This window comes from Eulemur rufifrons, chromosome 1 (genome assembly GCF_041146395.1).
Source record: "Eulemur rufifrons isolate Redbay chromosome 1, OSU_ERuf_1, whole genome shotgun sequence".
NCBI classification, from domain to species: domain Eukaryota; kingdom Metazoa; phylum Chordata; class Mammalia; order Primates; family Lemuridae; genus Eulemur; species Eulemur rufifrons.
Genome location: NC_090983.1, coordinates 45,836,277 through 45,861,674, shown reverse-complemented (window position 1 = coordinate 45,861,674; position 25,398 = coordinate 45,836,277). Strand labels below are relative to the sequence as shown.

At 38.1% G+C, this 25,398-nt stretch overlaps 1 protein-coding gene across 1 annotated transcript in view; it reads right to left on the bottom strand.

The window, feature by feature from the left end:
• Positions 1–23,174, bottom strand: part of FRZB (frizzled related protein) — a 30,029-nt gene extending 6,855 nt beyond the window's left edge. The window contains exons 1-3 of the mRNA XM_069491882.1: positions 22,642–23,174; positions 15,130–15,177; positions 359–424 (exon numbers count right to left, since the gene is read on the bottom strand). Of these exons, the coding sequence (XP_069347983.1) occupies positions 359–424; positions 15,130–15,177; positions 22,642–23,119 (592 nt within the window). The 5' untranslated portion in view covers positions 23,120–23,174. The remainder of the gene's footprint in view (positions 1–358; positions 425–15,129; positions 15,178–22,641) is intronic.
• Positions 23,175–25,398: the final 2,224 nt, after the last annotated feature.

The following is a 25,398-nucleotide window of genomic DNA, read 5'->3' as shown; positions in this document are numbered from 1 at the left end:
GCACAACTGATGGCCCACGCAGCTTCAAACATTTGAGTTCCAATCCTCCTCAGTCTTCCAGATAGAGAAGAGTCCCATCTATTTTGAAACTTGTCTCTGTGTACTTAGTTGCATGGCTCTAAGATGTCAACACTCCTGCCTGATATGCATCAAAATCAACCATTTGTTAAGAAGTTTGCCCATGTGAGACACTTTAATTGGTTTGGGCAGAGGGACTATGCTCTTAAAAATTGTCCTTCTCTATTTGTTTTTAAGCCTTATTCTTAAACTGCTCTATTCATTTACACATGCACATGCACACATACACCCCCCTTTCTTCACACAGCAGTTTATAAATTAACCATAACGTTATCCTTACCATAGTTGTAATTGTTCCGGAAATAGATCTTCTGTGTAGCTCTAATAGGCTTACATTTGCAGCGTTCTGAAAAATACATCAGAAAAAATATTTTCAATATTAGCTTTCTTTTTAGCTAAGATTAGCTCTGAATTTGGTGGTGAGAAGGCCCTTGGCAATTCTACATGTCTGAGCTCTTTCTCCCGGAACATTCACGTTTATTCTATCTACACAGCCTCTTATTCAATGTCAGTATGCTCATAAGTTCCCACTCTTGAACGACCCACCCAAATCCTGAGGAGACACTGTGCACCCCATCCATGAGGAGAGCATGACCCCTGCATCCTGAAAGAGGTATGCTTGGTGCTGATGGAGGCAGAATGAATGCCTACCGCCTACCGAGAGGCATTCTGCCTATGCTCAGGTAGCTGGTTTACCCCTGTAGAGTATCACCTAACGTTCACATACTTTTCACAGATTACACAGCACTCCTCCAAATATTAGCTACTGGATTTGAACGCAACTCAAGGAGATAAGCAGGTGTTATTACAACCCAGTGAACTTAATGAAGTTCTTAAGCAGAGGGGCAGTGAGCCCCTTCTGTAGGTAGAATAGCTGCCATTAAACATAATGGTATTTTTATGTTTGTTGGAGGACATTACTATGTACACATTTTGAAAAGAGAAAAGTCCATGTTTTTAAAAATGTCTGGTGAATAGTATCCAGAATGCATATTTTATGTAATACAGATGTATGTAATAAAAGTGCTAATTATCTCAAAATGTTTCATTTACAGATCATTTAACATCTTGGAGAGTAGAGTTTTATACCTTTTATAGAACAGCTACATTGCCAAGATTACTTAGCTAAAAAAAATATACAACATAAGCATGGTAAATCACTGGCAATTAATGTCAATATAAAAACAGAAAATACACAATTACCTTAGAAAATACTTTATTATATGTAAATATTTCTTTAAAATAGTACCCCTGAGAAAGCTTTATTAAAAATTCAATGGTATTTGTTTCTTCTATTTTGACACAGAAAAAGGAAAAGAGAACATAAGAATCAGAGAAAGAAAACAACAAAAAATTGTGTTTAAAAAGTGCTTTGTGTCAGTCTGGTGACCAATAAAGGGTAGAAGCTTTTGTTGACCACTTGATATTGTGTTTTCTAATCAAAATAAATTTTATTCCCTGCTGACTTGTAGGTAATACGCTTTAAAATAGCAGTCCAAAGTAGAGCAGAACCCTTCCTAGAAGCTTTAAGTTCTAGAAATAAGCATCTCTGCCAAAGATAGGTAGTAGCAGAAACTGTTGTTCTTGCCTGTGACAGAAGGGAGAGTTTCTCAATGCTACATACAGCACCTTCCCTTGTTCTGCAGGTAATTTTTAATACACAAGTTTTTGTGAATATCTCAGCCCAATAAATAATGGCTAATATCAGTGCTTGTTTCTATTCTGAAGATGACTACTCCAAAATTAACTTTTTTTATTAGCAAAACATTTATATTCTCATTGAAAAGAAAATGGAAAGTAATATAGTTCTTTCTATCTTGTACAGTTGTTTTATTTTGTACTAAAATGTTATACTTTTTTTTTAAGAGAGAGATTCTTGAGATGAGAATATTTGTAAAGAAATAAATGCTATGGTCTTTGATTTACAAATTATCCTCATCCATATACAGATATGGATTTGTGGTTTTTCTATTTAAAAATAGATATCGATCAAAAATAGTGCATGTAGGTAATTTACACATTTAATTTTCCAGAAATTTGCACAAACTATAATAAATTCTGGGCCAAAAAAATATATAGCAAGTATCACTGAATTGAGTCTGATTTGATGTTATTACCCATGTAATTTTGCTTGAAGCAAAAACAAATGGATTCCATAAAACTTCCCAGAGAGTTTTTTTTAAATTATGTTATAAAGTGATTTAGGAAGATTTCAAGTAGGTATTTACATAGCTTGTATCCAACTACATACACATAACTAGAGCTAAGCAATTATATTCTTGAGACTAAATTTTGCTTACATGCAATGCATTTATAACTCCTGTGGTCTCGGAGGTGGCAGTGACATACTATCTATATCTATAATATCCCTTTCTATGCCCCAGTCTCTAGCTCTTGCAAATATTTGTCTACTTCAAGTAACCAGTAACTCAATAAAAATAACGGCATAACCAGGAGAAGTTGAATTTCATATTCACAAGGCTCAAATATGGAGGAACTTCCTTTCACTTATTTATGCTTATTCAACTCAAACATATTCGTATTTGAAGTTATTCATGAAAAGTATATCTTAAATCAATAGATCTGAAGCATTATCCTCATCTAAATTGTTTACACATGTCTACATCTATGTCCCCAAAAGCCTAACTAGAAAACCACAAAGAATCATAGAGGGATACAGTGCATGCATTATTTATTACAGTTTTGTACCTGTCACCCTAAATCAGATTGTAACAGTTTCTTTTTCTTTACTGTCGATAGCTGGTTTCTTGACACGCTTTTGATTGAGCCACTAGCATTACCAGCATTTCTAGCTTAACTGCTAGTAATCTTCTCACAGCTTCCCAATGGCATAAGGTTTTTAAGTTTTGGTTTTCACAGTGGCAAAATGAAGTCTATTAGTTACTGAGCTTTGCAAAAAACCACTAGACTTTGATTTTCTGTATTCCTTTGTTGAAAAGAAAAGGCTTACAAAGGAATTGGAGTTTGCCTTGGTGCTTTACCTAAGGAAAAAAATACTTAAAGAGTTAAAGGAGCTAGCTTTGACAAAATATTCTAAGAAGTAACAAAGATCTTCAAATGTGGGCAGTTTTAATAAGAGCAATTCATTCACCTCAAAGTCTAGAATTAATATAATGCCCTGAGGTGTGGGTAGGTGCATTGCTATGTCCCACACGTGGCCATGGCCATCACAGGAAAATGGTGGTTAGCAGTTCCTCCTCATGTGCCCTCGCTCCTTTTTCTAGATTATTCTAGCCACTCTCCTAGAATCAGTGATCTCCTACTTCTCTGCTAATAAAACTGAAGACTATTTGTTATCCCCTAGCACAAACATGAGTTTAGCACTCTAGTAGAAATGCAAGTTTACAAAGTTACCATGTCCAGAGTTTCTTAGAACGTGGTCTGCAACTCCGGAGATACGTTGTACCCTGCGAAGCCTGTTTCAACAGTGAGGCTTCTTATAAACATAGTCCAGAGGGGGGAAAGAAACACATCCTTCTCTATTCAGTTTTGCTCATAAAAATAGGCTCATTTATTGAAAACACATAAGGATAACAGCATTTTTAATATGGTTTTACAAGATCTAAAGAATTCTAAGTACCTGATACAGTTATGAAATATGATACTCATTGGACCTTCACCATTTAATGCAACCTTGTTTGGGGTCAAGCTTAAGTGTGGTACAACTTTGTAACTAGCCCTGGTCTTCATCTGAAATAAAATCCTTTGCAGTCTCATCCAGAGCTGTAAGATTATACTTAACTTCACCAGGTTCTAAAATCCTCATAACTTTTCATATACCATGACTTTGGAAGACTACTATTTTTGAGTGGATATTTTCTGGGTTTTTTAAATTTGTTTGTTATTCCCTAGGAAAAGACCTTAGATCTGTGTTCAAGATTTACTGCCAAAAAGGAGGGGGAGAGGGAGAAGCAAGTCCAATTCTATTTGTGTTACAATTTCAATTGTAACTCTTTTAAGACTGACCCTTTCTAATCAGATCAGAGGTTGAATAATTATAATTTGTGCCAAATGCACCGTATGTTTTATATCCTGGCATTTGACCCCTAAACCCACTTGTCATCTTTCCCTCCATTTTAAAATGCAGAGGAGATCACAACAAATTTTAAAAAATATAGAAAGTAAATTTTTATGATTTGAATATAACTTTAACTATAACTTCTTTACTGAGATCCAAATCTATATTTTCAACTGTGTACAAGAGGTGTCTGTAGCAGGTCCTTAAGTAATTTTAAACATCTGTTAAAATCCATCACACCGTGAATTTGTCTTTCTTCTATAGAAATGATAGTGTCCACTGACTCCACAACCCTGGGATATCCACGCTTCTTTAAATATGAGATGGGAAAGGGAAAGAGAACTAACATTTCTTGAAACTTTCAGTCATTTACATGTTCATTCATTCATTCTGCTAATATTTATTAGGCATCTGCTACATCCTAGGCTCTGTAACAGGCATGTAGGACACATGATGGACAGTACAGACAATGTAGAAGAGGATACACTGAACAAAAAATTACACACACACAGTAATTTGTCATGCATGATACATGTATGAAAGAAAAGTACAATGGGTATGTGTAATAAGAACATATAACTTGATATTCTAATCTAGTCTGGCCTTCAAAATCCTCTGAGAAAATGACCTTTAAGCTTGAAACCAGAGTTGTCATCAGCTGGGCAGGAACTACATCTTCATAAGATGAGAGAAGATGAAGTCCATAAAGGAGACTGAGAGGGAGCATCCAGTGATGTGGGAGGAAATATAGGAGAGTGTAGAGTCCACAAAGCTGAAAGAAGAGAGTATTACAAAAGAAAAGGATGGCAGTCCTCTATGCCAAATGACCCTCAAAGCTCAAATGAGTTAAGAGAGAAAAGGGCCCACTGAATTCAACTGGAAAATAGATGTCTGGACTCCGAGTAAAAGGGAGAATAGGACTTTGAAAGGCAGAAGATTTCATCCACTACACAAGAAGGAAAAGGAGAGGGATATTGATGTTGACAGGTTTATAAATTTGTTGGCAGGATGATGAGAGAGTTCCTTCCAATGGCTTTTACTTCCTCATTGAAGGATGAAGTGAAGTCATCAGTTATGGAGAATGAGGGGCTAAGAGACAGGATGAGAGGGGTGTTAAGAGACAACTGATAAAGCATTTATTTCATCAAGAGGAAAGGCAAACTTCCTAGTAGGTAGGATGCTTGACAATGTTGATTGTCTATTTGAATTTTCTATCATGAACTTACAGAGAAACCAGTCACCCCAGCTGAATTATTTTCTCCAGCAACTTGAGTTGAGAATTTTCCAGGTGAGTATGGCAGAGGAAGAGAAGGCAAGGGAATTGAGGGTGTTTTCAAGGGAATGATTATTATGGTAGACCATGAAATCTCAGGTAGACAAGGAGGCCAGAGGCTAAACAGACAGCAAGTGGTAGGTGATGAATAGGCAGTCTCAATGGGGGAAAAAAAAGTTAGCAGTGCTGGTACCAGAGCAAAGCAGCTGGAATGAAAAGAGGTGGTAGGCAAAGAGGTAGGATTCTTGAAATTAAAATTACAAAGCTAGCAGCACTGGTAAGGAATTGCCTGTGGAGGTGAGTGGCTGGGGTGCAATAGACAAGCGGGTTAGTAAAGTGATGAAGTCAATGCACTAGATGGATCAACTACTTAATCATCACGGCCATCAAAACAGCAACAGGGATGGATGCCATTGTGGAACTTGTTCAGACAGACCTTAAATGGAGATGGACAATAGAATATTTGGCCTTCCAGAAACACTATGCTTCTAGATGGTAAAAGATCCCTAGATTCTACTCCTTGGACCACATTTCCTCTTCCTAAAATCACAAGTCACCAAATGGACACTATATGGACACTATATGGTCTTCTTATTCCTAGGGCATTAGAAAAAAAACACCAGGACCTTAGGGTGCTGATGTCAAAGGGAAAAACAACAACAACAACACCACTCCTGCAAAATTAGAAACTAAGAATTTTTTTTTTTTTTTTTTTTTTTTTTTTTGAGACAGAGTCTCACTCTATTGCCCAGGCTAGAATGAGTGCCGTGGCGTCAGCCTAGCTCACAGCAACCTCAAACTCCTGAGCTCAAGCGATCCTCCTGTCTCAGCCTCCCGTGTAGCTGGGACTACAGGCATGCACCACCATGCCCGGCTAATTTTTTCTCTATATATTTTTAGCTGTCCATATAATTTCTTTCTATTTTTAGTAGAGATGGGGTCTCGCTCTTGCTCAGGCTGGTCTCGAACTCCTGAGCTCAAACGATCCGCCCACCTCGGCCTCCCAGAGTGCTAGGATTACAGGCGTGAGCCACCGCGCCCGGCCTAGAAACTAAGAAATATTTTAAAACAAGAAGTATATTAAAAGGTTGGAATTTAGAAATCATATTGGTATTACGTTCATACAAGTGTGTACTTTTATACAATAAAAAAGAGTAAACTGATGCACAGAACTAAATGGATAGATTTCAAAAACATTATGGTTAGCCCCAGTCACAAAACAATATGCACCATATGATTCCATTCACATGAAGCTGAGGAACAGACAACACTAAGCCATGGTAATAAAAATCAGAACTGTACCTGACTCAGAGGTGGGTGAGTGGCTGGGCACAAGGGAATTTCTAAGGTTGATGGAAATGTTCTTTATATTGATCTGAATGATGGTTACATGAATACATACATTTGTAAAAATCCAATGCAGCATATACTTTGGATTTATGCATTTTATTGTAAGTAAATTTTGCCTTAATAAAGTCCCATTAACATAAAAATTCATACATTTCCTTCATTTTTCCATAAAATGAAGTGTCATGACTTAGTAGCCATTCATTTTGTGTTTAAAATAATATTTATTTCCTAAATATATACATAGGGCGAAGAATATCACATTAAATTTTATTTTGGATTAGAGCAGTATATGGAAAATGTGATGAAGCTGACTGGTGAACCTAGGTATTACAATAAGGCTTCAAAAAGCAAAAGTAACATTTGCTCAACTTAGCTGTAAAAACAAACCTCAAATATTGTAATAAAGGACTCAATTCATAGTAATTTGCACTTTGTAAAAGAGAATTGCTTAAGATTGAGAGGACTAACACTACATTAATAAGAAAAGGAAATTCGGTTTATTCCCTTTGGGATTTATGCCTTTGGAAAATTTTAAATAAACTGCCTTTCACAAGGTTTCTGGATCCAAAAGTTATTCAGGATATCCAAAATATAGAAAGAGTCAATGCAATTTTGCCTGTGTTCCCTCGTGATATATGAAGTGATGTTTTGTGATATACTCTAAAGAAGTCAATTAACACAAAAACAAAATGGGCTTCACATCCTTTAGAAGGTCATGTGTCTACTCAATGCCAAGCGCATAGAAAAGAGGTGGAATAAAGGGGGATGCCAGTCACCTGTTCACTCCCTCGTGCCACGCCCTTGGCAGCAGTGTGCCTGGTACAAGTAAGTGTCCATTTGATGAGTGGTGGGATGGGTGGACTGAAACCAACTATAGAGTTTTGGTATTAGGGACCTAGGAAAATGATGTCACATACTAAATAAGAAAGTTGCAAGGAGGAAAATTCTCATAAAAAGGTTACTTTAGTTACTAAATATGTTATATTTGAGGTACCAGTAGGATACCCAGGTAGAAGTGTTTATTGCAGGGAAAATGTGATACTCTACCTGGGACAGCGATCACAACTAGAATCCCAAAAGTGATAATTAAGCCTGTGTACTGGATGAATTCCAACAGGAAGAAATCATTATGAGCAGAGAGGAGCACAGGCCAAGCACAGAGCCTTGGGGGATGCTCACAGCTGAGGGACAGGAGGGAAAGAACTAGGACAATCTGGGTAATAGCTAAGGAGGAGAATACTTAGGAAAGAGAATTGGTCAAAAGTGTCAACTGCTGCAAAGTAAAAAAAAAACAAACAAAAAAAAAACCTATAGTTGTAAGCTACTCTGTCATTACAAAAATACTATTTATCTACCCTAATTTTTTTCCCAATAAAATGTAGAAGTTGCCCCACTTTAATTCAGCCTTTAGAGTCAGTAAACATTTGCACTAAAGAAGAAAAACTGAATTCCTTCCCAAAATAGGTAGGGAGCCAAGAGGAAGGAAAAAAAATTTGGAAGAGGGGAGAGAGAGAGAGAGAGAGAGAGAGAGAGAGAATGGGTCTACATTACCCCAGCTAAGCACAGGCAACTCCAATAAAAGAGGGAGCAGCTGGGGCAGGCCTGGCAGCTACAGGCACCAGGAATCTCCAGTTACTCAGCAGCCACGCAGGGTCGGGAGGAGGTTAGTGAAAACCCTGGGAGAGATCTGCTTTATACTGGGGGACACTGCCAACGTTTCCCTAATTTAAAGATACATCAGAAGGGAACTCAGAGATCAATGCAATCTGATTTTATATTTGGAAACAGACCCAGAGAATTTGGTCATGCTCGTACAAGTTAATCAGTGTCAGAATTTACTAACCATATTTCCTCTCTGGAGAAATTTGTGTTTTTCAAATGTAAAATCTCACAAAATTGGTTATGATCACAAGGTAGAAAATGTGGAAAATCATTTTTTGGAATTATTTTAATAAAAAGCACAGCTTATCATTGAACCACTTGAATATCTGCCTTAATTTTCTGTGATTTGATAGCTCAAGTGACTCAATGGAATAGGACTAAAATTGGGTTTCTCCATATCAGGAAAATTATTTTTTTGGAATTATTTTAATAAAAAGCATACCTTTTCCTTTGACTATTTATCTTAAGTTTCTGTGCTGATTTGATAGCTCAGTGACTCAACAGAATAGAACTAAAATTGTTTTTCTCCATATTCCATGCCATGGAAATAGAGAAGGTCTATTCCTTATTATGATAGTGGATTTGGAACAACAAAACACACTCACAAATTGGAAGCTGCTCAGAGTCATTGTCTCCAAAAAAAGAAAAAGAAAAGAAAAGAAAACAGAAAAATTGTTAAGCTTTGAGGCAAAGGATAAATTAACTAGAGAGAAAGAATTTCTTTTTCAGATTCCAGACAGAAACAGCTTGACACTTTGGAAAGAGGTCATTATGTGGGTTACAATGTTTTTGTGCCTTCCTCATTTCCTGCTTTATCATGATCAACCTCAGCTGTTACATTTCCCAAAGTATAAAATTTTGAGTGTGAACCAATTATATTTTCTTTTCACAACATGTGAATATGTTAGTGTTTTGTTTTGTTTTTTCACAAACAAAATGAGCTTTGGTTTTGCCTGTTGGTTTTCATCACTCCCATTATACAAGAGAACAGGAAATGTTTTAAAAAGAGGAACAGTAAACACTGACTCCAAGAACATTACATTTAACTATTTTTGTATATTGTTTATAGTGTTGATGTGTTGTCTTTTCTCTTTCCCACATTAAAGCACTGTATTATTCTAACCATAACTTCTGGACAAATTGATAGCATACACATGCCCTTGGCCAGAAATGTTAACTCACCAATTGCACTAGTATACAAATTAGGTTTTTGGTTTGTGTTGAGCAAACATAATAGGAGTGATCCTTAAAACAGCACCATTGCTGGAAACCAGTGATTTCCAACTGATGTTATGACACTGGAAAACATTCTCAATTACAGCAAGTGAGTAACAAAATAATTCTAAATAAATAATTTTAATTCACTTATGTTTTTAATAAGATAATGATTTATTGGGGACACTTTTTGGTGAATATTGCCTCAGGAGACATGTCATCCTGATAAGATTCAGTGGAAGTCAACAGCAAAAACTGTCCCTATCTAATGAAACTTGACATTTCAAACTTATTTACCACTTGATAAAGTAAATGTTTTGTTTCCACATATAAAACACCTCACAAGGAAGGACATACTGACCAAAATCAGTGCAAATTACTAGAGGGAAATGAAATGGAAGAAATATATAGTAACTAAGTATAGTTATTAATATCATATTCTTATAAAAATAAATGCAGCAGTAGCCATAGGAACAAAAACTGGAAACAACCCAAATATCCAGGAACATTAGAGTGAATAAATGAAGTGTAGTACATTCAATGATAGAATCCTACGTAGAACAGTGAGAATGAAAAACTGCTCCTGTACACAGCATAATGAACAACAAAGGAAGCCACAAGCACACAAAAAAGTATATACTGTATAATTCTGTTCATATAAATTTCAAAATCAGGCAAAATTAATCTATGGTATTAGAATTCCTGCTAGTGGTTACCTTTAGGAACAAGGGAGAGAGTAGTGATTTGAAGGTTCCTGGAGTGCTGGCAATGTTATATATCTTGGTCTGTGTGGTGATTACAAGAAAGTGTTTACTTTGTGAAATGCATTTCTATGATTTGTGCACTTTGCTGCACGTATGTCATACATTATAGATTTTATGGCAGGATGGAATAAGTGGACTCCATCTTGCTTCTCCCACTGAACAGTCATAAAACCTGAAAAGAATACATGAAACAGCTACTTAAGAACCCTGAAAAGTAAATACAGTTGTAGCAGGAAGATTGGAGAAGAAAACCAGCACCATCAAACTGATAGTGAGTTCATCATTTTTCCTCCTCTGGTGTCCACCAGTCTGGTTTCAACACAGCCTGAATTCCTGAAAGTGCTCATTGTGCAGAACAAGTACTCCAGGAGAAGTTCTCTAGTTCTAGCTCAAGAGGTGGGAAGGGTTTCTAACACTTCCGTCTCTTTCACGCCATCCCTCAGGTCATCCTGGGACAGCAATAACAGCAACAGCTGCAGCAAGGAAGGCCCTCAGGAGCCTAAAACTCTGATGAAGGACAACCTTCCTCCCTGATTGGAAAACTTGAGATTCCAAGAGTTTGGGGCAAACCCCCCATTACTTTATCTCTCTCTCTGTCCTCCCACCACTTGGCCCCAGATGCAGCAGCAATCACAAGAAGTAAACTGCAGAGTGGGGTAAAAAAAAAGCCTGAGCTTTGTGGCCAAAGAACCAAAAGGGGGAATTCCAAGGAACGAAAAAGTGCTAGGGAGATCGCAGGGAGGAAGGAGCTTGGAAAATGATCTCAAAGAGTTTTTATCAACTACTGGGCTCAACCCTTGAATATGTGTGAATCTAACATGAAACAGTATACCACAGACTTTGAAAACTGAACTAGGGGATAGATCACTGCTCTGATCTCATACTGGCCACCGAGTGGTGCACATGTGGGACAGATATCGAAGGTACTGCAAAGTCTTTGGATATGGAACTGACATTGAAATCACAACCCATAGAATACTAGTCAGAATTTGCAGCATAAATCTAACAAGGTTGACTGCTGACAAAATAAAAATACCAACATTCTCCATAGGACTTTAAATAAGACTCAAAGCTTTATTACATGATATTCAAAATGTCCATGATTCAATCCAAAATTCCTCTACATAGGAAGAATTAGGAAAATCTCAACTTGCATGGGAAAAGACAACCAAATGACACAGATGTTGTCATTATCCAACAATGACTTTAAGGTAGCTATTATATAAGAATAAAAAAAAAGATTTTATGAGAAGAGGAGTTTGGGGTATTTAAGACTTGAGAAACAATGCTAATTTCATTTAAAAGATAAAATTTAGGTATTTTTAATAAATAAAACTACATAATTTCTACTAAAAAAAAGGTAGCTATTATAAAAATGCCCCCAACTGTAATTATGAATACTATTGAAATGAATGGAAAGATAGAAAGTCTTAACAAAGAAATACAAAATATAATGAATCAAATGGAAATTTTAATTTTAAAAAATACAGTAACAAATAAAAACTGGACCAAGGAAAGAGTCAATGAACTTGAAGACAGATCAATAGCAATCATCTAATCTATGTAACAGAGAAAAAAGATTAGAGTAAAAAATGAACAAAGCCTTTGGGACCTGTGGGGATAATATCAACAGATCTAACATTCATGTCATCATAGAAGAGACTGTGGTATAAAAAGCATTTGAAGAAGTAATTTCTGAGCACTTCTCAAATTTGGCAACAGGCATAAATTTATAAATAAGTTCAGTTAACCCTAAACAGGGTAAACTCAGAGATCAATGTCCAGACATGTGATAATCAAACTGCTAAAAACTAAAGACAAAAAAAAAAAATACTGAAAGCAACCAAAGAAAACTGATGCATAACTTACAGGGGAACAATGATTTGAATGACTGCTGATTTCCCATGAGAAACATTAAAGCCAGAATAAGCAGAATATTTTTTAAGTGCTAAATGAACTGCCAACCCAGAATCCTATATCCAGTGAAAATATCCTTCAGGAATGAAGGTGAAATGAAGACATTTCCAGGTGAAGCAAAACAGAATTTGTTGCCACCAGAACTGCTCTAAAAATGCTAAAAGGAAGTTCTTCAGAAGGAAGCCTGAAACATCAGAAAGAAGAACAACTGAAATTATAAACATCTGTATAAATACAGTAGGCTATTCTTCTCCTGAGTTGTTTAAAAAATATTTAATGGTTGAAAAAAATATAACATTATCTCACAAGAATATGTGTGTGTATGAGAGAAACACATCCAACCCAAAGAAAGATGGAAATATGAATAAAAAGGAACAAACAGAAAACAAATAAAATTATAAATCTAAATACAAATATATCAATAATCACATTAGATGCAAATGGTCAAAACATATCAATCAAAAGACAGAGATTGGCAGTATGGATTTAAAAAAAAAAATGACCCAACTATATGATGTCTTCAAGAACCGTAGTTAAAACATAATGATAGGCCAGGCGCGGTGGCTCACGCCTGTAATCCTAGCACTCTGGGAGGCCGAGGTGGGAGGATCGTTTGAGCTCAGGAGTTCGAGACCAGCCTGAGCAAGAGCGAGACCCCATCTCTACTAAAAATAGAAAGAAATTATATAGACAGCTAAAAATATATATAGAAAAAATTAGCCGGGCATGGTGGCGCATGTCTGTAGTCCCAGTTACACGGGAGGTTGAGGCAGTAGGATTGCTTGAGCCCAGGAGTTTGAGGTTGCTGTGAGCTAGGCTGACGCCATGGCACTCACTCTAGCCTGGGCAACAGAGTGAGACTCTGTCTCAAAAACAAAACAAACAAAAAAAAAACATAATGATATAGGTATGTTGAAAGTAGAAGGATAAAAAAAGACATACCTTGTAAACACTTATCAAAAGAAAGCTGCAGTGGCTATATTATTATCAGTCAAAATAGACTTTAGAGCAGAGAAAAGTACCAAAGACAGAGGGATACTACATAATGAAAACATCAATTCAATAATAAGACATCAAAAACATTAAATGTGTATGCACCAAACAACAGACCTTCAAAATATATGAAACAAAACTAACAGACTGAAAAGAGAAATGGGAAATTCCACAATAATATTTGGAGACCTAGATATTGCTCTCTTAGTAATCAATAGATCTAGTACACATAAAATCAGCAAGAATATAAAAGAATGAAATAAGTGTATTAACTGAATTGAATTGACATTTAAAGAACATTCCATCCAATAACTATTCTTTTTTTCAAGTGTACAGGGAATATTTACCAAGACAGGTCACATCTTGCATCACAGAACAAACCTTAACAAATTTAAAAGAATTGAAATCATGTAAGTTATGTTCTCTGATGATAATTAGAAAAATTAATAACAAAGACAATAGGAAAATATCCAAATAGCCACAAATTAAACAGCACAATCCTAAATAATGCATGTATCAAAAGAAATCTCAAGAGAAATTATAAAATATTTGAACTGAAATTAAAAAAACTATCAAAATTTGTGGGATGCAGCTAAAGTCATTCTTAGGTGAACATTTATAGCATTACATTATTATATTAGAAAAGAAAACAGGTCTCAAAACATAATATAAGCTTCTACCCTAAGGAACAAAACAAAAGCAAAATACACTAAATCTCCAAAGCAAGAAGGAAAGAAATCAATAAAATTGAAAACAGAAAAATAGAGGAAATGAATGAAACCAAGAGATAGTTCTTTGTATCCAGAATACACAAAGAACTCACAAAACTTATTAGTAAAGAAACAACCCAATTTAAAATGGGCAAAAGAATTGAACAGATACTTCACCAAGAAGGATATATGTGGATGGCAAATAAACCCATGAAAAAATATGCAACATCATTTACCATTAGGAAAATGCAAATTAAAACCATGATGAGCCATCGCTATACACCTATTAAAATGGCTAACAATAAAAAATGGCTAACAATAAAAAAAAAATAACAATACCAAGTGCTATCCAGGATACGGAGCAACTGGAACTCTTATACATTGCTAGTGCAAAATTGAACAGCCATTTTCGAACCAGTTTGGCAATTTTTTATAAAGTTAAATATATACTTATCATATAACCCAGCAATCCTATTCCTAGACATTTACCCTAGATAAATGAAAATTTATGTTCACACAAAAACCTGTACATGAATGTTTATAACAGCTCTATTCATGATTGCTCAAAACTGGGAAACAACCCAAATACTCTTTTAAGGAGTAAATGGATAATCAAATGGTAATACATCCAAGTAGTAAAATACCCAGCAATAAAAAGGAATAGATGATACATACAACAATTGGATGAATCTCAAAGGCATTGTGCTAAGTGAAAAAAAGTCAATCTGAAAAGGTTATATACTCTTTCATTCCATTTATGTGGAGTTTCAAAAAGACAAAGCTATGGTGATGGAGAAAAGATCAGTGATTGCCAGTGGTTAAGGGTGGAGGAAACTTGTAATTATAAAGGGATATAGCATGGGGAAGTTTTTTGGGGTGATGGAATTGTGTATCCTGATTGTAGTGGTGGTGAAATGAATCTATACATGCATTGAAATTCATGTATACCAAACTATACCAAAAGAAAAAGTCAGTTTTACTATCTGTTAATTTTTTTAATTGATATAAATAAGGAAATAATTTTTTAAGTTTACTTTCAAATTTCTCCAAATAAGACTTGAGTATCTAGGTTACACCAAAGACTAATCTGATCATGAATGAACACCAGGAAGAGAATGATATACTCACCACTGCTTGCTCCTCTACAGTTTCCATTACTAGAATCCATAGGAAAATCTGAAAAGAGATAGAACAAAAAACCATAACATATTTCCTATTATTTAAAGAATTCCCATATAAAAAATCTAATTCAGTCACAAATTTGATTTGGGTAAAACCTAGGTGTCTGGAGAAAGTAGATTCTTATTAGTGTCATGAGGTTGGTACTCTTATCATTTGTGGATTGAATAAGGATGAGATCTATTCTTTCATGTGACTGAAGGGTGATGCTCTTTTGAATCCTCAACTGTGCATACAATTTCAGGATTTAATATTAATAAATAATTTCTTTGAATTTCACAAAATTTGTAAACGATGAGCATCCTATCACCATAAAGCCTATGCAAATATTAGGCATTCATCCAACACTTGTGACTTGATGACAAAAAGAACCAACCACACCTCTTCAACACACACATGCATCACACTGTACTAGTATATGCTTAAATCCTTAGTGCCTAGGAAAGCATTCAGAAAGCATATTCATGCCCTTTGTTCACTGCAGACTAAACAGCTCTTCAGAAAGGAAACCTACTGTCCAGGGACTATTCAAGCCAGCGCAATTAATAGATGTGGCAATAATTAGAAATTGCCATTGATTCTTTTCATGATGCCGTAATTGCAGAAAATGGTGATGATAAAGGTCTCCTGTGTTCTAATTAAGAAAGCAGCCTCTAATGAATAACACTGAGTGCCTCAGCAGAGCACCATGCTGAGAGAGGCTGTGCCTAGTGATAGATTCTTATTGACATGCCAACTCAGCACTTTTATACAAGTTGAATATCTGTATTAATACTTTATGCTAAATGAATTTTGTGTCTCTATTTATTCTAACAGAAAATAGCATTCTTCCTTTGTCCTTTTTGTTTATAAGTCCTATCCAGAATAAACAAAAAGGAGTTAATATTGTCTTAGGACAATAACACAATTATAATTAATGAACTATTTTCCCAGGCTTAGTAATCATCAGCTCGTATTGAAAAAGCTATATCCAAGAAAAGATAGCAGTCACCAAATAAATAATCAGGCAACAAACACTAATTCTAAAATATTTGGCTCAACTTGGGCATAAACAATTTAATTACTTTTATTGTATTCAAACACTGTATTTACATTTATGATAAATGTATCCAAGTATTAGAGTAACATGCCAATGCTCTTGTCATTCCTGAATAATGTGATAAAATGAACACTGTTTATACGAAAATAATCTCCCTGTAAATTAAGAAATTATATTGGTCCACATTTAAAATGTTTAGTATGCAAAGGTTGAAATAAAAATGAAAAATAAAACTCTTCTCCTGGAAAAGGAAAACCCCTTTGAAACAGCTAAGCCAGTGAGAGTGTTTTCCGTCTTTCATTCTTATTCACAGGAAAATGTTTCTATACCTTTAAAAATGCTTAGAAGACAACTGTTAGAATTGTAAGAGACAAAACCAAAATTTTCTAATTATAATTCATTTAATATATATAATCATTTCCAGAAAGTTAAACTTAGGAATTCTACCAACAAAATTATCCTAAATTAAAATAGTAGATATTAATAGGTTTTATGCCCCAAGGATTTCTAGTGGAGGTCACAGAGGTTTCCAGGAGAAGAGACCTAAAGGAGCTAGGAAAGGTAGGGAGGGTTTTCCAGATAAAGAATATTGAAACATGGCGGGTGAGAGACCTACAAGTCCTCCAGTGTAGCTGATATAGAGTGGTGTGAGCAGACAGAAAGGGAGGGATGAGATCTCAAAGACCAGAGGCATATATACTAAAGGATTTAAGCAAGAGACTTGCATTTCAGAAAAATTGTCCTGTTGGAATATGGAGGGGGAATACCTGAAGTAAGGACGCCAATTATCATCCCGTGGCATAGTCCACATAAGAGATAGTGAGGTCCAAATTATGAAAGTGGCATTAAAGAGATAGGGAAGGAAATTTGATTCAGAGTAGATCCACCAGCACAGGATACCTATTGAATGTGGTGGATGAGGAAAGGGTATAATCAATGCTGACTCCCAGGCCTAGGGTACGATGGTGCCTCTCAACAATATAGAAAATACTAAAAAAAATGAGTGTGTAAGGGTGCAAAAATAAGTTCACTCTGGGGCATGCTGAGACTGAGGGACTCCAAGTTAGACATGAGACTCTGGAATGTATCCGCTATCTCAAAAGTGCAGTGAAGTAGTAATCTCTTATCTCTTGGAATCCATTATCTAGGGCTGCCTTTTATTCTCTTAAGCCATATACAAATGGGCTTTCAAAATACAATGAAAAAACTTTGTTCTTTTAACTACAATCTGATGGGCAAAAGACACGAATTCTCTAGAAAGTTAGGAATCATATCACTTCTTTTTTTTTTTTTTAATTTTAGAGGCAGGGTCTCACTGTTGCCCAGGCTGGAGTGCAGTGGCCCGATCATAGCTCACTGCAGCCTCAAACTCCTGGGCTCAAGTGATCGTCCTGCTTCAGACTCCCAAAGCGCTGCAGTGATAGGCGTGAGAGACCCACACCCAGCTGAAGAATCATATTTCTTAATAAGAGAGGGAGCATAGTGTAGAATAGGCTTTGGTTTGAATCCTGTTTTTCTTACCAGCTATATTAACGTGAACAAGTCACTTAACTTCTCTATATGCCTCGGCTTCCTTTTCTGCAAAATGGGAATAATAGTACGTCCCATGAACTGCTATGAGAATTAAGTGAATTTACATAACATGCTTAGGACAGTGTCTAGAGCATGTTAAGTGTTGCTAGCATTTATTCTGTTGCTAGTGATCCCTGCACTAAGGATGACATGTCCTCTCCCCAATGGTATTGTTTGAACATTTATATCATACCTTACCATTTATCAATCACCTCACATTGGCCGGGCATGGTGGCTCACGCCTGTAATCCTAGCACTCTGGGAGGCCAAGGCAGGAGGATCACTTGAGGTCAGGAGTTCGAGACCAGCCTGAGCAAGAGCAATACCCCATCCCTACTAAAAATAGAACAAATTAGCTGGGCATGGTGGCACCCACCTGTAGTCCCAGCTACTCGGGAGGCTGAGGCAGGAGGATCACTTAAGCCCAGGAGTCTGAGGTTGCTGTGAGCTAGGCTGATGCCACAGCACTCTAGCCCGGGCAACAGAGCAAGACTCTGTCTAAAAAAAAAAAAAAAAAGCAAACACAACAACAACAAAAAAAACCCAATCGCCTCATGTGAATATTTCTTTTGTTTTTCACGATCCCCAACCGATGTCAAAGTCAAGTGATTTGCTCAACGTACAAAAATCAATGGCAAATCTAGAATTCCAACTAAGGGCCTATAACTCTAAAACTGTGGTTTTCTCTAAGTTAAAGAAATGTAGCCAATTCTTAATTATTCAAAACTATATGTCCATATGGTATCTCTGTCTCCTCTTTCTAGACACTAAGTAGAAAGAAAGGCCAAAGATAACCTAGTCAATTTTGCTATTTGTAGCAACAACTATTTAAAGATTTGGTGGGAATGAGATAAAAGTGAATTATTAAAATAAGATTTGGGGACTACATAAGATTCCATTATCACTGATAATTGGGTTAGCTCTAAAAAAATGAAATACCATAGCACTGACATAACCCTTCCATACCCCATCCAGAATGCCTTTCAGCATTTTACATGATGAAGAATCCTCAGAATCATGTTGTCTTTCTAGTCCTAATCTAAAATTTCCATTCCTCCTTTCCATGCCATTTTCCTTCTATCACACTAAATAAGTCTTCTTCCTTCTTGGTATTTGGCCCCTCAAATATTTACAGACCAGGGCTAAAGAAAAGACTGCCTGTTCCTCTGAGAGTGGAGAAATGATTAAACAGCAGTTCCTGCATGTGAAAGTTGGCGCAGCCCTGGCAGGAGAGAGGCGGCCTGCAGAAACGTGTTGAGCAAGAGCTGGGGAGACAAGCTAGCGCTACCACGGAAACCAGCAACGACTGAGAAGTGATTATAAAGCCCCTGGCACAGTAAACTGTAGGTGCTGTAGAAATAGCTGTGAATGATCATACTGTAAATTTTCTTAAATGCTTGATTTCTGGGTTTCTGAGATTAACTGTTCGTAATTAACTCATATCCATCAGATTCATTCTTTTTTTCTGTCACTCCCAAAAGGGATTTGCTCTTGAGCCTGAGGTTCAGGTTGATTTGTGTAAGATGAAATATTAACTTTATACATTCAGAAGAAATAAGATCTGCTTTTCCAGTTAGGTCTCAGTGTAAAGCTCGTTGCATTTCCCAAAGATGAACTGATAAAAGTTCTAGGCTATATCTGCATCTATCAATATAATCATTTAAAAAAAAAAAAGAAAAAGAAAAGAAAAGAAAAAAAATTGGTCAATTTGATATAAAAATGATAATAATAGTAAAATAGCAAAAGCAATTTGTTCAGGGCTTACTATGTACGAGGTACTAAACTCAGTGCTTTATATTCAATTTAGCTTCATCTTCACCATGCCCTTGGGAATGTAGGCAGTTTTGTCCTCATTTTACAGATAAAACTTCGAAGCAAAGACATTATGTAATTTTCCAGTAGCAACAGTTGATGCTATTGATCAATAGCAACAATTGATGCTCTGCTCTGGATGGGGCAGAGTCAAGATTCAACACCTGGTCTGCCCGACTCCAAGCCCATCCTCTTTACTCACCATGCAATATTAAAGGTTTGACTAAATGTAATAATCAACTGGCTGAATGCCTAAATTGAACTGAGTTTTCAGATAAAGCAGTTATATATGTAGCCACACTATAGTAAATATAAAATGTGTGAAAAGAATAAACTTGATATAAATTTATTAGTAATGGTCAGGATGTAACCTGTTCTTTATATGAATAAAAGTATGTTTACCCTTAGTTTTTGGAAGCAAAGGTAGTTTGAAGCATTACTCCATTTTACTAAGACCTTGCTTTGTAAAATGTCCTAAGCTTGTTTATGGGATCATGATATACCATGAGAGGACAGATCCCTGTGAATGGCAGGATTTGAAAATCCTCTTGGTGTTGAAGGAATATGAAAGGTTGTCCCATTTTATTCAGGGAGGCCTCACGTTCATATCTAGCTGGATAGATTTTAGTCATAAGACACAGGAACTCTGTTTATATCCGAATGGAGGTGGGGGGAAAAGCCTGCTTCACGAACTATCATATCCCACTGAACCAAGGAGTATATTGCATTGTAAATTAAATTGGCCACATGCGGTAGTTCCTAAGTAATTCCAGGTGTCTGACAGTTTGACCCAGCATAGGGAATGTAATTTTCAACAAGCTGGCCCTGGAAGCCAGGGGTCCCTTTAGGCTAGAATCCACCCCTCCCTTCTGCATTCCCACCTCCCCTTCAGCTCCTCCTGCCACCACAGTCTCTGGTTCACACTGAAGGTTATAGTAGGGGCAGGGAGACCGTCACTAAGATATGATTACAACTGCCACCTAACTCTACTTATTTTTCTAGCAAGGATGCTGTCAACAAAGCAAATATAATGGTATTTTAAAGCAGCTCAGAAAGCAGGTCCCGTGAACTGACAAATTGTTTCCATGCATGTCCTATTTGAGTGCTTCAATGAGGCAATTGTTCCACATTTGGTCCACAGTGATTGGTAACTCAGGGACACTTAATTAAACTGCTTCCCATTTATATTGACTATGGCTTTTTAAGAGCCATTAACTTTGCCAAAGCTCACTCATTCGAGGTCCATCTCTAAGAGAGATTTAAGAGCAAGTTTTGTCCTTTAAGGGGAGGAATGCATTTCAGTGTGAACCACTGCCACCTCATTCCTAGCCCTTGGCCCGAGAGGAGCGCCAGCATTTAACTGATTCTAAGTGCCTGGCAAACCAGGGCAGCAACTGCAGGGAGCTCTTCCCCAGTCTGCAGAGCCTGTGACTTTAGTGAGTACAAAGGCTCAAGAGTGCTTTTTTGAGTTCAAAGAGTAATAGGGAATACATTTCTTACTGATTATCTTATGCAACCAGCTCTTGGTTCTTGATTAAAAGCAAGAAGACAATAGGTATGTTCAAAAAATGATAAACTGAGGTGACCACCAAAAAGTTCTCGAAATCCTTCTGTTTAGTTTTGGTTTTTCAGCTATTTGTGCTATTTTCCCTTCCCCTCTCACTTTATGTTAAATGAGTCAATGTGCACAGAAAGCAATCTTTCCAAATCAATTCCCTGATAGCTAAGAATTATTACCTAGAAATGGACTAGGGACATGAGCCTAGGCTGAGCAAACAGAGGCAGAGGAAGGAAAGCTGATGCCCAGAAATAAACAGAGATGAAGAAAACCAAGTCAACACATCTAAGAAGAGAGTTTATCTGGCAAGGGTTTCAAAGAGGACCACTAGTTTAGAAAATGTTGAAATTGTCTTATTTTCGAAGTATATGAAGGATAAAATTTGAGGTTTGGGTTAGTTGGTAGGAAGGATATTGAGTTAGAATTAGATGGACCATAGTGAACCAGGTTTAATTGGGGTCTTAGAATTATGAATATTATAATTAGACCAAACACTGGTGAGAAAACAACTTGTGGTTGCTTCCATTAAATGTAGAACTGCAATAAAGTTTTATGGTAGGGAAAGATTGAAATGAATGTGTGGTTGAGGCACACACAGAAAAAGGGCATGAAATAAGGTATTAATGACAAGTTATTTGCAGAATATGAGAGTGGGACAAGGGGTGAGATTTAAAATAACATTACACGAGTGTATAATGATAAGACACCTTAAATATAATTCCTTTTTTCTATATGTCATTTACAAAATGATTTGAGGGCATGTGGAAGAGCCCAGTAATTTCAGTCTGCCAGCTCTATGGCTGGAGCAAGCCACAGAAGCTAATTAGCAGTACATAGCAATGTTTCACAGCTGTTTCACTCAGGAATGGAAGAACAATTTATCTCATCGAAAGGAGGGGGAAATTTAAGGTGAAGGTAATTGCTCAAATTGGATTTTGAGCAAACACATACCACTAACATCTGTGGGTTGGAGTAAGGTTACTGAAATTATCTTGGCATTTTTCATGATTAGAAGAAAAACGGAGCTTCAGTTTTCTGTTTTCTCCATACAATCTTACCAAGCAGCTAAAACACTAAAAGACATAGAAACCTGATAACTGACATTGCAGAAGAATCAGGCAAGAAAACTCAATGATTACAAATTTTAAAAGAAAAGAGCATCACTATACAAAACGTGGCTACTTCTACATGTAAAAAGTTGAAAGTGAAGATCAGTATGGATTAGAAGTGTGATGGGAGTGAAGGACAGTGTGGCAGAAAGATCACCTATTAGAATAGAGCGCAACAATGCATCCGTTTGGAAGGTGGGAGAGATTTTTAAAAAGAGAGACTGGTGCTCAATAGAGGAGTGGTTAAGGGAGAGATTAACATACGTGATCCAAAGAGAAAAGATAAAATTAGAGAGTAAAGGTGAGTAACAAGGACTCCAAGAAGTGAGGAGGCTGCGGGGCCAGGGGAGGGTGGCGGTGGCAAGACTCACCGGCTCCGTCCGCAGTGACGATGGCCTCGGGAGAGATGCACACGCCCCGGTCGTACACCGGCAGCTCCTCGCAGGCCAGGCTCTCCGGCCAGGAGTGGCGGTACTTGATGAGGATGGGCTCGCAGCCCTGCCGGGCCCGCTCGCACACAGACTTGCAGGGCTTGATGGGCTCGTGCTGGAAGTCAATGGTGCAGATGGGTGCGTACATGGCACAGAGGAAGAAGAGCAGATCGGGGCTGCAGTGGGTGCCCAGCAGACCTTCGAACTGCTCGATGGCCAGGATGGCATTGGCCTGGGTGCTGTGGTGCAGGTGGTTGGGCATCTTGGTCATGTTCCAGGGCAGGGACTTGCACAGGGGGATGCGGACGGGCTCACAGGCTGCAGCCCGGGCTCCGGGCACCCGGAGCAGGCAGAGCGCAGCCAGGGCGAGCAGCCCGGCCCGCAGCAGCAGCATCGCTCCCGCGCGGCCGCACACCATGATCCCAGCGGGCTGGAGCAGGGGCTGGGTGCAGCAGCGCCGTGGACGCCGAGAGGCCCGCTCCGCCGTCTCCTCCTCCCCCCGGGAAGTGGACACGAGGATCTGGGAGCTTCTCCTCCCCCGGCAATCTCACAGCTTCCTTGGATCAAATTCCCCCAATGGGGTCCCACGAGCTTCGCCGAGCTCCGGCCGCCGCCCCTAGCGCTCTTTCCCAACGTCTAAGCCTTCGGGGGCAGCAGCATCTATTTATTCCTCTCCCTCTGGCAGAAGCATCGGACTTCGCAGATCAATCAGATGGGAGGAACGCGGGAGGAAGCGAGGGAGAAATAAAAACAAAAGTAGAATTCAGCTAAGGTAGTTGGCGCTCTGGGGTGTCACGTCCCCTGGATCACAAAAAGGTCCTAAAGAAGCATTAAATTCTCCAACGTGAGGAAGAGGAGGAGGACGGGGGAGGAGGAGAGAACCCAATGGGGGAAAAACTCCTAATAGGAGAGTGGGTGCAGTTAAGAGTTTGCAAGTCTTGTAGGCTGAAAAAGACCTAATTCTTAGTGTGAGCTGCAGCCGCTGCTGCTGCGACGGTCGCTAACAGGAGGGACCGGCGGGAGGAGCCTCGCCGGGAGGTTTGTGCCACGGACCCCGCAGCTCATTCCTTTCCCACCTCGGGGACGAGCGGGGGCCCCGCCCCGGGGGCAGTCCCTGCCCTCCCACGCCTGCTCCTCTTCCCGGGAAGGGAGTGGGCGCTCAGGGGAGAGGTCTGCGGGCCGGAGGCTGTGAGGAGGGGACGCCTTGCGAAGCAGTTGGGGGTGCCAGGACCCAAGAGAGCGCTAACTCAAGCAGTGCTCCTCTGTCCCAGCCCACACTGGGGAGCCTACCTTCCCCCCAGAGATGAGCCTCGGGTCTCTCACTCAAGAGACCCCCCAATTCCCCACGGAGGAGTCTCCCCAGTCCCCACTAGAGAACCCAACCGAGCCGCTCCCTCCCTAGAGGTTTTACTTTTAAGCAAACTGAAGCTTTTCCTCTGCGATCACCGGCTGTGCAGAAAGGCATAAGCAATGTCACTTTAAATGTCTAAGTCGCAGAAAACACAAACCCCTGTGAGCAGTGGTGGAGCCTTATTCAACCCACAGCGAGGACTACAGACGTCTGTATTTTTAATAACTAGGGAGGCTAGAGGGAGTTGCCTTTCATAAAGAGAAGAAATGCTGTGCATGATTATAAATAGGCCACCAGAAGCAAGGAACGGTTTTTTTTTTCTTCTATTTTTCTTTGCCCTGCGGAATTTGAACTTTTGAGTTTTGTTTTTTAAGCTTAAAAGTGGAAAATAACAGCACTTAGATTTTTTTGTTTCTGATTTTGCTTACTGAAATAAAATGGCATGTATTATCTAACTCTTCTCCCCAGCAATTTTGCCTAACACTTGAAAGAAACGTGTAGGAAATTGACACCACACAGGTATAAGGACCATGATAACAACAATAAAACCCTTTCCCTCCAGATGAGTTCAATCTGGAGGAGAAAATAGAAAACAGATCCCCTCCTGGTCTGCCTTCTCAACTAATGAGCCCCTCCCCCCGCCTCTTCCCCACCCCCTCCCTTTTCAGCGCATATTGGAAATGGCATGACCTGCAGAGGCCCTAGCACTGTGCCCTTTTAGGAAGTCACTGAGCAAGGGGACTGCAGAATGTCAGAAAACACAACCTTCATTGAGAGGAGGAGACAAAACAAAAAACAAAACAGGAAGTCACCTTTGCTCTGCATCATTGAAATATTTCTTTGCTTTAATCCAGCCATTTCTCACCATCCTTAATAAGCAGAGAAAAATGTCCCCACTTGTGAGAACACAGTGAGATGTTGGTTTCTGTTCCCCAGCATTGACTTGACAGCACTTATAAAATGTCAGCGCTAACTTCAGTTTACGGAATTTTATCTGCAAAATGACCATAAACAGCAGTTTGTGACTGCAGTAAATTTTTTGGGAAGGAAATTTGTTCCACTTAGGAGAGAAAAAAAAAATAACAGATGGTAGATAGGGAGTCATTTAGTCAGTATACAAACTTTGCCTGGTCTGCAATTATTTAGTGTCATATAAGAAAACAAAGCCAAAAATTATGTAAATGAAAATTATGTAGATAAAAAATGGTTCAGCAAGTAAAATTTAGGGGAAAAACACATTTTAAAAAAGTCAATATTAGAATCATTTTGAGGCTATATAAGAAAATATAAGTGAGATTTTCAATAAATTAAACCAAAAAAGTGAGAAGTAGATATAATAGATTGAT